The 14,378-nt window shown below is 35.3% G+C and overlaps 1 protein-coding gene across 12 annotated transcripts in view; it reads right to left on the bottom strand.

The window, feature by feature from the left end:
- DMD (dystrophin) overlaps nt 1–14,378 on the bottom strand; it is a 1,153,352-nt gene that overhangs the window by 351,197 nt on the left and 787,777 nt on the right. For all 12 annotated transcript variants that reach the window (XM_090124095.1, XM_090124041.1, XM_031599265.2 and 9 more), the window contains one exon: nt 8,339–8,503. In XM_090124095.1, the coding sequence (XP_089980221.1) occupies nt 8,339–8,503 (165 nt within the window). The remainder of the gene's footprint in view (nt 1–8,338; nt 8,504–14,378) is intronic.

The following is a 14,378-nucleotide window of genomic DNA, read 5'->3' as shown; positions in this document are numbered from 1 at the left end:
GTGAATCTCAGTAACTTTCAAGAAACTCACCAAAACTTCTAGAAAGCTTCTGAAAACAATGAACTAGTTATTATTTCCTCAAAAAGATACTTCATGTAGAAGGTAACATCACCTCTTAAACAAAGATGAAAGTAAAAATAAATCTTTCCTTTTTCAAGATGCTGGATACAAATTATACAGTCCATCCTGAAGGCTAAAAATTCCGATACAGATTAAAAAAATATATACAATGGAAATGTTTTGCTACCTTTTCACAATCCAGCTGCAGTTAATATCAGTTAATATTTCATTAGAAATAGGATTTTTTTTGAAGAATTTTGAGCACAGACTGTTGAAAAATTCTAAAGAATGCAAAGCTTACAAAGAAATCACGGAGCAGGCTGCTCTTCGAAGTCCCATAAAAAGATTTCTGGAAAGAGTGATAATTGATAGACATACAGAATATCATGCTCTGGTTCTATCAGTTGATTAAAATGACATTTACTGCAGATCTAAATAATGCATTGAAAATAGGAGTACTTTATGTAATCAAACAATATTTCATCATCAGAAGTTTTCATGTTTCAACCTTTTGCCAAATTAGACACAGATGTCAGAAGACAGTGAGATAAATTTCTAGGGCACGTATTCCTTACATGCTCATGCAAATGATATAAACTACTTTCTCCATCCAGAATATAAAAATTACTCATTTAAGAGAATGTTAGGAAAATGAAAATGTAAAAGAATCGATAGCGACTTGAAATACAACTTTTCTGGCCTAGCTTGTCAAGCAGACACTGACAAATTAAGGCTAATGGAAATTAAAAAAAAAAAAAACACAACACAGGAACGTCCTGTCAACACTTACTTTCTCTCATGTGGATGAACATTCATTCTTCTATTTATCTGCAATTATATTTCCTACTCCACAGTCACATTATTCTCTAACTGCAGACTGTCAAGTATATTATGAAGTGATTGACAGTAGTTGACAGCTCTCCTATTGTCATTCAAAACTTATCAAGGACAAAACCCAAATACAACTTGCTTTTAAGAATAGTGTTTTGTTTTGGTTTTCTTTTTTAATTATTATTTTTTAAGATGGCAAGCTTTATCTGACAAAGTTGAACACAATATGCTGTTTGCATACATGGCAAGTGACCACCACAGTCAATTAAAAAGTATAAATTGTATACTGAGAGACAGTACAAAGCTTCTTTAAAAGGGTATAGGGTAATAATCAAAGCTGTGAAAACCTTAGAAAAGAGTGCTCAAGTACAGAGTAGTAAAGGAAGGCATGAGTGACAACCAGAAATTAAAGAGGGAGTAGAGAGAAATGATAGGGGAAATGAGTGGGTCACTAGGAAGGACCAGTGAAATTGAAAGACAATATGGAGGCAAGGTGGCTGGAAAGTATAAAGTGTTTTTTAATACTGTCTGGAGGAAAGGTTTGGAGGAGTCAGCAAAGTTTCAGTGAGCTCAAACTGGGAACAAGATTTTCTGCACTTATTCTACTTCCTATCCTGACTGCCTCCTCTGTCTGCTCCTTCATATGCAGGGACTCATATTACTCTTCCACTTCCTCCACATATGTAGTCACCCATAACTATCATAATTCCATATCAAACTATCTTTATCCCAAACACACTAGGGAAAGTGCAAGTTCTGAGGCAAAGACCTGGAAAAAGTCAGGTTTTTATACTCCTATGGCTGGTGGAGGTATGCTGACTAAAGGTTTTCAGATGACTGGCAGAAGAACAAGCACAACTACCTCCCTTCCCCGCACACATTCTGAACTTTCCAGAAGAGGTAAGTAGTACCATCAGCAGACATTTGCACAACACGTAGGCTAGGGTTGCCTACCTGGGTTGGAACAAAGCATTTGCAGTTTCTCTAGCAGGAAAGGAATTAGGATCAAACTCAGCACCCCAGGCCATGTAATTCCAGAGAGTAAATTATTACAGAGGCTAAGAATTTGTAAGGGAAATATTAAGTGGAAGAAAAAAGCAACAGAGGAAGATACTGTTTGACATACCTGTGCAAATTTTGAAGAACTATAATATAACTCTACATTTAAAATAGAAAAATTATGATCAAACCTTACTATTACTATCACAAGAATTGCATGCAAAGCAAACAGCATTATTCACAGACCAGAAGACAGCTACCAATAGAAAAATTTGAAAACATTCAGGCAAAGAATTAACATTCAAGAAAAATTATTTTAGATGCTCATTTTCAGACCAGCACATTGATAGTAATGTCTTGATCATATATCCAGAGAGCTCCAGTGACTCTGTGACTTTCCAGAGATACTGTGCAAGCCAAAGGCATTTCTTCAGAAGCAGTATGCATTATTCCTTCATCTCTGGTAAGGAGACTTTTTCCCATAGGCTTATGAAGAAAAGATAGTAAGTCTCAGAATAATATCTATATGGACTGAATGGAAAAATCAGGCAAATTCTAAAAAGGCAACAATTAAAAATGAAATAGCACAGCATTCAGAACTTGTTATATAAATGCTGGCCGTAAGTCTATATTAATAACTTAAATATATAACTATTCTGAAAGAATCTATACTTGCTCTTTAGATAAATATATTTAAATAAAATGTTAATATTTTGGAGAGGGCTAGTTTATTTCTTCCAAAACACAGCACATTATGTATAAGCATACATTTAAAAATTGAACTCAGTTTTCTCTTTTAGTTTCCATTCACAAGCAACCATTCTAATCAGTTTTTCTCTCATGAAATTTGCTTGTTCATCCATATGAGTTTCTGATCTATTGCCCAAAGCTGTATTTCCTGGTGGCAATGATTTGTCACACCACAGCTAGTGATTTCACTCCTTAGTCTCATACTGCAATGCCACTCTCCAGTTCCATAACTAACAGACACTCTAGCAGTAGCTGAACAAGCAGAGCACAGCAGTCACAACATAACAGTCCACTGCTCTTTACAATAGATGCAAAGTGTCCCTGCCAATAACGGCTAGATTCTGATACTCAACACAATTTTTCAATTCCTAGAACCTGCCAGCAAGAGAAAACTTAGAAAAAAGTTTGAGGAATATACGCATAAGGTACAGAAAGTAGCAGTAAAGAAATATCTCAAGTATTAGCCTATTTGTAACCTTTTATTGTATTTTCGTTACTAGACACTATCTTTTTGTCCTTCGCATATCTGTATTTTTAAAAAGTATCCTGGTTAAAGATTTCTCATGGACTCAAGTCATAACATAGTAAAGCTTATCAAGACGTGTATGGACTCATAGGGTAAGTGTTCATATTTTTCTTTTGACTGTAAAATCCCCTCCAGCTTCTGCCTAAAGTAATTTTCTGAAGACTTAGCAATCCACAAATACCACACACTACACTTAAGAAGTGCAATCTGACTAACAAATTGTTGTATGCAAGTTCTACACAAATCCACAATTCTTTAAAAAAGAAAAATGAAAGAATATTTCTACACCCACATAATTATAGTTGTAATATCTAACAGGTCCTTGTAAGTAAAAAAAACAAGAAAAAACAACAATTATGTAGGGTTGTGATTAAAATCGATGAGGAAGTAAATATTTAGAGGGGAAAAAAAGCAGCAACCAAGGAAAAAGTTCTTTAGACTTTCTGAAGGTATAGGAGCCAAGTCACTAGCATAACCACTAGTTATTCTTGTCTTTCAAGGACTCCCTTACTGCTTATCTTTCAGGTAAAGTAAAAACAAACAAACAGCAGACTACTCAGTAGGAAGAAACACAGACCAGAATTTGCACAAATTCCTTTAGCCATAGTTCTGGAGCTGCACAGGCTATTGATGTTCTGGGAAAGCTGTTTCTAAGTGCAGCGTACAGGTCTTGATCCTGTGTCCAGAATAATACATCCCTAAAAGTTTATCAAATCTGGATGACTGGATCAGAATAAGTTTTAAAGTGTTAGTGAACAGCTTTATATATTCCACTCAGGAGACAATGTGGAAGTTCCTACATTTTCCATTATAACATTTGCCACCTACTTAAACTGATTAGACTTAGCTAAAATAACTCTGTGATTAAAGATAATCACATTATTATCAGGACCACAAAATAATTGCTTTGGACAAAAAATAATTACTTTTTGAAATAAGATTCGTTATACGCTCCATATTTGCCTTCTCTGAATTAGGACAACAGTACTGATGGTTAGCAGACTTTAAGATAAAACTTGAGTACTGTCTGTGAATGCAGTATTGAAGCTCTCTTTAGTTTGCTAGAAAAATGAATCTAAACAAACTCAGGCTAGGTTAAACATGCAGGTTTTTAAACTCAACTACTGAAGCAATTCACCACAAAATGCAGATGACTGTCCATACCTGAAAGTTAAAAAGCAGCTTCGTTTCAGTTTGGTCATTTTTGATAAAGGCATGCAACAGTTGAGGCAGAAAATAATTGAGAAAACCAAACTGATCAGTTTATGTAGCACATCAGATGGGATGATAAAGGCAGTATCTTCCAAACTCAAACTGAGCTAGCTATACTAATTTTGATCACGTCTGATAGATGAGCAGTCCTATGGACAAGGACTTGAGGAATCTGATGAGAAGCCGGACATGAACCAGAAGAGTGGGTTTGCAGCTGGGAAGGCCAGCTCTGTCCTGTGCCACAGTAAAAGAGGGATGGCCAGCAGAGCGTGGTCCCATGGGGAGTATACTGTGTTCAGGCCTGAGGGCACCAGCACAGGATAGTTGTTAGAACAAGTCAAAAGGAGGGCCACAAGGATGATTAGAGGGCTAGAGCATCTCTCCTATAAAGACAGATTGAGGGAGTCAGGCTTGTTTAGCCTGGAGAAGAGAAGGCTCCAGGGACACCTCAGTGCAGCCTTTCAGTACTTGAAGGGAGCTCACAAGCAGGAGGGAGACTGACTTTTTACATAGTGTAATAGTAATAGGACAAGGGGGGATAGCTTTAAGCTGGAAGAGGAGCAGCTTAGGTTAGACACTGGGAAGAAATTCTTTACTCAGAAAATGGTGAGGTGCTGGCACAGCTGCCCAGAGAAGCTGTGGTGCCCCATCGCTGGAGGCACTCAAGAATGGGGCCCTGGGCAGCCTGAGCTGGTGGGGGGCAGCCCTGCCTATGGCAGAGGTTGGGACTGAATAGGCTTTTATGTCTCTTCCCATCAAACCCTTCTGTAACTCTATGACTCTGTTATACGTTTAATCTAGAAACAGAGAAGAAGAAAGATGAGGTTTTGTTTATATAACGTTACTTCAACCTCATGTTTTCAGAAGTAATTACAGGCTTCACTTTGCCATTACTGGCAGAAGTACTGGTGAAAATATACTGGCATGTACAAAAGTATCCATACAATAAGACCTGAACACATCCACTCTGATGTGGCCTACTGTTATAACAGTTAGCTATATCCAATGTGGTACTGTACACAAAGCTGTTAAGTATTATCATCTTATGATTTTGTAACATGGACAATTTTCATTGTATTTTCTTCACACCTTTTTGTAAAATTGGAAACTGATGATTACTACATCTGACTAAATTTGTTAAGTTGAAATACAAAATAACACAGAATTGCTATAAGAGTAACATTGTACCAAAGAGAAAATACACAGAAAACATAAATACTTGGAGTTGTACTCACAAAGAAGCAAAATTGCTTCTGACAGACTCTCGGCAATACCAGGCAAAATATTCACAGGTGAACCAAACAGTCACATAGAGAAAGAACTTGAACTCACCCAACTGGTGGAAGGGCTCTCTGGCTAGGTAGCTCTCCTTCCCAGAAACAGTCTGGTTGAAGAGATACACTCCATTTAGGGGCTGGCCTTCAACAAAGCCCAGGGTGGCTCCACCTGTGTCACCCCTTTCTGGACATGTGGGGAGCACAGGTGCAGACAATTTGCCTGTGCTCCTTGGGCCAGCCACACCTCACCAGGTGCTCAATCACCAGTTCAAGCCCTGACCTAACAGTTCCCCTACATGTGGTAAGCTAGAAAAGCACAAACAGTTGTAAAAGACACAACATTAAATATATTCAAGCTGCATGAGAAGCTACATTGAAGGCCCATTGCAATTATTGAAGTGTTCCAGTGTTCGAGACTAGCAGTAGTGTTGAGAAATTATAATAGATGCAGTTTTTTGTACTTCCACATGCATATACGTAAGTATTTCACAGGAGCAGTCTCTATTATGCCAGTATTAGAATGAGACATTATGCTAATGTGTTAAAAAAATTACATAATACTTACAAATAAGATCTAATCCATCATAATTAAAATGGTAGCTTTCAAATATGAATTCCAATGCTGATTTCTTTTGACTGTCTAGTTACATTTAAAAATATATATCTTCTTCTACAGAAGAAAACTGTAATAATGGATTAACAATGTGAATACAGCATATACCACTAGAGATGGTTTTTAAATCTTGGAAATAAGATTCTGGATTAGTCCTATTTAGTGAGTTACTTGTTACTCACTAAATTAACTCAGAGTTACAGGAGTAACTCTACCATTATTTAACAAGAAGTGAGCGAGTTATTAAATTCTACTAAGAAATTTGGAAACCACCACTAAAAATGATGATGCCTAACTGAAGGCCTGGAGACTGGGGTCTGAAGGTACTGTGGTCTCTAAATTAAAGTCAAAAGAATTATGAAGAAAAATTACATTGGCATAAAACACATTAGGGTAGCATGAGACATGCTGCACTCTTTAAATGATAAATAGAACTATGAGAGTAGAAAGGGATAAAAGAAAAAAATAGATTCAATTTTAATAAAATAAAAAATGTATTTTAAATTGAAATATGCATTTAGTTTAGAAGCTAAGACATTGCCTAAAGACTCACTTGACACAAAGTAGTCCAACGAAAGAGAGAGAAGGTGCCCTAAAATGAACACCTGTGATGACCAATGTCTATTCTGGACACGTCCCATCTCTCTATACTTGAAGTATCTCATCTCCTATTTCCCAACTGTATCACAGTGAAGAAAAAGGAGCCTGTTCCACTATCTACTCCATCTAGATTCTGGGTACAATTCTAGGAAACAATGGATATTGTGCAACGAGAAACATTCTGAAGAAATTTTCTCCCACATACTCTATTAAGTTCCAAGTGCAGTGATGACAAGAGAAAGATGGGTTAAAGCCCTCTGCTGGCTCATGTCTTACTTGCCTTCTTTTTATGATCTTCAATACTCTCCTTCCTCCTTGATTGTACAAGAGTTGATCCCACTACATCAGGACTATACACTTTCTTTTTCCCTATTCTGTTAAAAGCTATTCAAAAATATTCCTGTACCATCACCATAAAAGGACTGAAAGAAACAAAACATCTTTTTCACAAGCAATAGAAAAAACAATATTCTTATAATTTGGAGCAAATTTACTGGTGGAATCAATCTATAAGAATGAAAAAGATTGAAAGAAAGAAATGGAAGAACTCTGATTAAAATTTTTTCTTAAAATACAGGAAGTGAGCACAGATAATTTTCTTTGAAGTAATTTCCATCCCTCATTCCATTTCTATAAAGACATTTGCAGAGCTATCCTAATTTATCTTTTTAAAAGAGAATGAATGTCACCACTGAACTCATTCTGTCAATTATAGGACTACAACAGAACTTGATATTCACTGTTTTCCATAATGTGATTGTATGACATAGAAAAGTTTCAGCATTAAAACAGCTGCACAAAAGCAATGAGGATAAAGTGAATTTAATAAATATCATCTGCAAAAAAAACCCATGACATTAGAAGCAATTATTCCATTTCATACAAAGTAATAAGATTTTAAAATATTTACTTTTTTTTTTCCTTTTTGCTGAAAATTGCAACACAAGAACCAACACAAAACAGTGCTAGTTTTTAATCCTTGCCTATGTATAGGCACTTTTTAATACCTAAATACACATTGAGAAGTAGATCATAAATGCTTTATTCACAATTACTGAACAACCAGTTTTACTGATTTCTAGATATTTCAGATAGTTAGCAGTTAGATGTATTTCTTGCACCATAAGAGTCTTACACAGCCCTAAATATTCTGATTTTCAACTAGTCTTATTGACTTGATGAAAACTGATCAAACGGTCTATCACTGATGTTCTGAATTTGATGTACTAGCTTTTTGAACTATTCTTTCATTATATGGTTTAGCAAAAAATATTTACTATTTTTGTATTTCACCTTGCCATCCTAAACACAAGAAACTGTCTAATGGAAAAAAAAATACAGCAGAATCTTAGGGAACTGTTTGGATTTACATATCAAAGCTGTATTCTTAATACAAACCATGCAGTTAATGCTCCAACTGACATTTTGACCATTGAACATCTAGATTCCTTTTTAAAACAGAAAACTTACCTTAATATCAAAAGCTCCTGGCTGACCCACTTGGTTATAAAGCTCTAGCTGGTTTTTGACAGGCGTTACCCACAATGTCAGCTGATTTATTTGCTGATCAAGGTCGATGAAATCCTTTAACAGAATTTCTATTTCTTTTTGCTTCTCTGGTAGATCTCTGGATACCTGAAAAAAGTATCAGAAGCTGGTTTTGTAGTGAGGAAAAAAAAGCAACACGAAGCAATTTAAAATTATACAAATATACATTATACATATAACATATATAAGTTAATCGTATATACCTATAGAAATAAATGAAGAAAAGACTATAAACAGTAGTCAAATTATTATGGTAAATATCTTGCCAGTCAGTTACAACAACATCTCTTCCCTACAAATAACTAAATCATACTTCTTATTATTCTACTATTGCATTTGTTGTACATAAAAAGTTTGTTTTCTCTGTATATGAAACTTTTTATGCTCAATTTTTAATCTGAGAAGCAACAGTGAATATAAAAACATGAAAGTGACCATTTGAATGACATCTAACCTTCCTTGGCCTCTTTGATCTGGAAATTTATAAGCATCTGTTTTCTGACAAGGTATTTAGAGTTGTCAGTTTTGTCCAAATTTGCATGAGCAGATGCATATAGTGAAGAAAAATAATGAAGAAATGTGTCATCTATACTGAACTTGATTCTCTGATTTGCATTCAAAGTAGTCAGATTTTAACCAAGTACATCCTTTGCCAGTAATTAGAAATTATTAATCAGTGAATGACACAGTTCAAATCTAACAGCACTGAAGCATTTGGAGTAAATACAGGAACAGGTTGGAAATAAATAAAACAGGTTGGAGCCAACACTCCATGCTGTCCTTCCCAGCTTGTTTTCTATAGCTGAGAGGTGAGGTGTCACTATACAATATGGGCAGCATTGCAAACATATACCAGAGGAGAAACCATCTGGGCTTGAAAAATAATTAGAAACCGCAAATAAAGGTCCTGGGAAGGGATAAGAAAATATGGCAACTAACTATTAAAAACAGCCAACAAGTATGGTTAGTTGTTCATGTCAAGGAAATGGAGTTTCCTGATGTTCATTTCAAAGCACAGGTTTTTACTAACACAGACCTCATAAAAGTAGCAGAATGTGAAGCTTCTGATGCACACAGTAAAATATAAACTCCCTCTGAAGCTGAAGCTCAACAGTATTAACAGAAGTATAGTTATGTTGCCCACCTACAACAGTATCACTGCTGTACACTAATTCCTATTGATGGTATTTTACAGTAGATAATAATCAGAAGCCAGAGACATTAAAGCAATGAAGGTTACAAAAAAACAGCAGAAGGAATGGGAAGAAAACAATCGTCTCATAGCATATATGCTTCTTTACAAATTCAGTTTGAAAATGCTGATCTGTTGATACTACAAGAACTCTTCTACACATATTTCACATATGGTTTACTAGGCCTTACTTACAAAATGATTCTAATTCATTAACTTGATTTGCAGTTTGTTAAATTTTCTCTGTTGTTCATTATATCCACCCCATAACAACCTTTTTAATAAAAACTGACCCATGAGTCAAATCGCTTTTTCTATCCTCCCAATCTTGTTAAATATAACAAGAACTCAGCTTTTCCAGTATGGCCCGAGATACGAAAGAACACAATTAAAAATGCATTCATTTCCCTTACGTGTTCACTCAGTATTTATGCAGATCTTGGCCTAATTTCACAGAAGATTAGTTTCATCTTTCTTACAAGGTTAGAATGATAATCTTCAATGTTTAGTAGCTTTAATACTAATTTAAACAAATCCCACAGAAAACCTATTCAAAACAAATAGGTAACCACTGGCAGAAAAAAAAAAAAATCAAAGGTGATGTCTGAAAATCTGAAATTTTAAATTCATCTGCTTCTAATCAGTGTTAATCAAATATACCGGGTCAACTAGAAGACAGGCAAAAATAAATTTGTAGCATTTTACGGGGAAAAAAACAAAACAAAAACAACAAACGTTAATGATTACATACTAAGATGTAGTACTAAATTCTGATAAATGAGAAAGGAGAAACAGCAACAACAGATGTGAAGAAGGGTGAGGTAAAATTAATAGACGGAGATTTAGGGTAGATAGTAGCTGGAAACTCTTAACTCTAAGGTCTGTGATGTGCTGGCACAGCTGCCCAGAGAAACTGTGGTGCCCCTTCCCCGGAGGCACTCAAGGATGGGGCCCTGGGCAGCCTGAGCTGGTGGGGGGCAGCCCTGCCCATGGCAGGGGTTGGGACTGAATAGGTTTTGATGTCCCTTCCCATCAAACCCTTCTGTAACTCTATGACTCTGTTATACGTTTAATCCAGAAACAGAAGATGAGGTTTTGTTTATATACGTTACTTCAATTCATGCTTTCAAAAGTAATTACACACACACACACAAAAAAAAGGCAAAACAGATTCTGCCTGAAGTGAGGTGGCAACATAAGTAAATGCAGTCTTCTTACAAATCAGTTCCAGGGCTAAAATTGTAGCATAAATATGATTATATTTCCTTTATTTTTATTAATTATAGTGCATGTAAATAAATAAAAACAAAATCTATGTCAGTAGGAATCTGTTCATTTTACAGAGAAACTTAATGGCTTTTTCTTGTACCACAGAAATTAAAAGAGCAACAGCAGATACAGAACTTCCCTCAAATTCAGAAGTCCATAGCCATGAACTTCTGAATTTGAAGGAAGTTCTGTATCTGCTGTTGCTCTTTTAATTGTAAGAAACAATTTTTTTGGCTGGACATTAGCAAGGGAATACTGTGTGAGATCCAGGTAACATGTTTCATGTTATCATATTATTGCGTGTAAAACAGATTCTACAATTCTGCTTTTTTTTTTTTTTTTTTTTTTAAATTCTGGCATCAAGCTGGCTAATCAAATTAGAACCTCATGAGCTTAAGGGAATTACAAATCCTCCCACTGAGCCAAGGTACTGCTGCAGGCTGTCTCTGGGTAGGTAGCTTATTTCCTGAAGCATAATTTGAGAAACGCTCCATGGAGTAACAGACAAGGGTACACTGATTGGGTCTCCTGGTTCATGTCTCCTTGTCACAGCTGGACATGCAGAGGATGTCCAGATTTTTCTCTGCTTCTTAAGTTAGAATCTTTCTGCCTACCTTTTAGCTTGCCATCTTTAATCGAAGAGGAGATTCCAATCCTCTTCAGTCAATTACAGAACTTCCTTGATGGGCTTCTCCAACTCCTGGTCAACATGACACAGCTCCAGAAGTCCTATCCCTGAGATGGGATTCTGATGCCATTGGGACATACAACAGCCCGACTGTCCTCCAGCTAGTTCTTAGCTCCAGGATACCTCCAGGGAGGAGTAAATGTGTCCCACTCGAAAGCTTTTTTTCTACATTTTTCACTTTTTGGCCTTTCTGCTCCATCTTTTATTCCTTTTTTTCTTGGCCCAGGATTGTCCACCTGGTGTCTGCCTAGTTTCATCCTCTATAATATCTCCTTTCTTTCCCTTCTATTTAAGAAAAACTGTTTAGTTTCACTAGAGAAGGACTGACATCCGTTCATAAGCTACAAGACCAAAAGCAGTGGTCCTAAGGCACCGTCTATACAACAGTAAAAACAGCGTAAGCACAGGAGACATTTTCTCCAAATTCTGCCTAGTCTGAACACAAGCCTGAAGAAAGCAAAGAGCTTTGTAAGCTGGCAAGGAATAAAGTGTGCAATGGACAAAAAATTGAAGAAAGAACAACTTTAATTGGGACAGCTTTCTAAAACTCTGACTTCACTTTCTGCTTAAAAAATTAGTATCTTCAACTTTACCTTATTTGGCAGCAGATCAACAATGAAAACATACCTTTGTTTGCAACCAAAGGAAAAAATAGATTTGAAAGTGCAAATGAAAATAAAAGCATGGATTATTCCTTCAAAGACAAAATTCTGATTTCAGCATCAAAGGACTATATAATTTCAACGATGTGTCAAAACATTAATCGCCATGCATGTGAAGCATCTAAAATTTTGTACTTGAGTTCAAATGTTAATTAAGTTAGATTAATTGCTAGCTTAGTAACAGAATAATAGAAAAGATTTATGTCCAAAATGGAACACAGTAGAAGATCCTAATTTTACAAACTGACACTGGTCTTCACAATACATAGCATTATTCTTATCTTAAAATATCAGGCCATTTTTCACTTAATTAGTTTTCTGTACTTCATTTTTCATCTTTTCTTTAAAAAATTATAAGAATACAAATAAATTACCAGCATGAAGATGACGATATCTCTGGAAACATGAGAATACTCTGTCAAATTTAAATAGCTGCATGACTTCAAAGTCTAGATCTTTATCTAATATTGCTTATTTCTGTTCCATCTAAACGTCACATCTTGGATATCTTCCTTCAGTAAAAGCCTAAATAATCCACTTTTAGGTTCTTTCCATTCCTACCCCAATGTGACAATTTTGATACAAAACCATACAGTTGCTCAACTTAGCTGTATAGACCTCAAATATTTTACATGCACCAGTTTTCCACCGCTACTTCCTACTTTAGCTTCAGACAGATAACTGTTTTTCAGATAGATATAGTTGTGTGCATGCACTATGTGATGACTTAGAGTGAAGCAGATGGAAAGGAATACTAGCTAAACATAAAAGAAATAAGTTATCTAAGTACATCTTCTGATATAAAATTGTAATCAGTAGTCCCTGTTCTAACTCCTTATGCGTATCCAGAAAACAATATCAATATCATACCTGTGTAGTTCAATCTTGCAACAGAAAAAAAAAATCAAAATGAAACAAATGAAACTAATTAGGTGGAGATAGTAAGGAAGAAAGAAAAAATTAGGAATAATTTTGTAGAGATGAAAGTGTTATCACAAGTGAATGAACTTGATAAACAATGTAGTTAGACATCACTCATTATCAACAGCTACCACATGACAAAAGAAAAGAAAGCCACTAAAATGACTTGTTCAAGAAATGAATGCCTGATTTTGAATATTTCCCTTCTTGCTTACGATTCAATGTCAAGGTCATTTTTCATTTACCTGAAAGGACCAAACAGAAGATTGTGCAGACTGCTAACAATGTTTTTCTTGTACTACTGACTTGCAGAGGTCCTTCTGATATACAAAGCATTTCCTTAAAGTGGGCTTCTATTGTAGGATAACTGGCAGTTTCAGGTTTTAAAAAAATACACCACTGATTGTATGCAGAAAACTTAGAATGTGTAGGACTCAATTGGACTCAATTCCCTGATAAAGCATATTTCCTAATGCAAGACAAGCTGCAGTTTCTGCTTTACTATTCTATTTTTTTCTAAAATAAGAGGGAAAAAAAGATAGGTGAATCCAGGACAGTCAGCCCACAGCATAACTGGACCAAAAGCAAGTTTAGCTGCTGTCCACACCAAAACTTGGATATGAAAAAATAAGTCAGAAAAAAACATTAAATACAAGCTTCAATACTGACATATTGATATATTACAAATGACACTTCCATAACATTATTAAGATGATTACATAAAACAGCAATTCTTACAGTCACTATTCAGAAAGTTTTATCTGCCTAAAATCACTTTCCCTATACTGTGTATCAAGGAATGATTTAAAATGGAAGGGGAGAACTTAATTTTTATGCATCATTTCTTCATGAAAAACAATCAGTGTAAGAAAGAGTTTCATGTAAGTTCATTTTAGGACACCACTTAGTTAATTAACTGAGCCATTTTCATTAGCAAACTCAATATTGACTTTAAAACAAAATCTATGTAATTTTTTCTAAGTGATGAATATTTATAAACCACGGTGTCTCTGACAAAGTTGGAATAAAGGTTATTTTACTAGTAGAAGACAAAATAAGCTACTAAACTATATTTATAAGATTATTGTTTTCAATGTAGCCAATGTTTCATGTTTCCCTACAAGATTCCCAGCACCTGACCTCTCTATATGTTTTGGAGGTTTTCTTCTTACTTTTGTTTTTTATTTTTAAATTCTTAGATACATATTTGTAATATTCACAAGATTAATC

This window comes from Phasianus colchicus, chromosome 1 (assembly GCF_987193195.1).
Source record: "Phasianus colchicus chromosome 1, bPhaCol1.hap1.1, whole genome shotgun sequence".
In the NCBI taxonomy this organism is placed as follows: domain Eukaryota; kingdom Metazoa; phylum Chordata; class Aves; order Galliformes; family Phasianidae; genus Phasianus; species Phasianus colchicus.
Note: the sequence above shows the minus strand (reverse complement) of the source record. Positions and strands in the feature narration are given on the sequence as shown.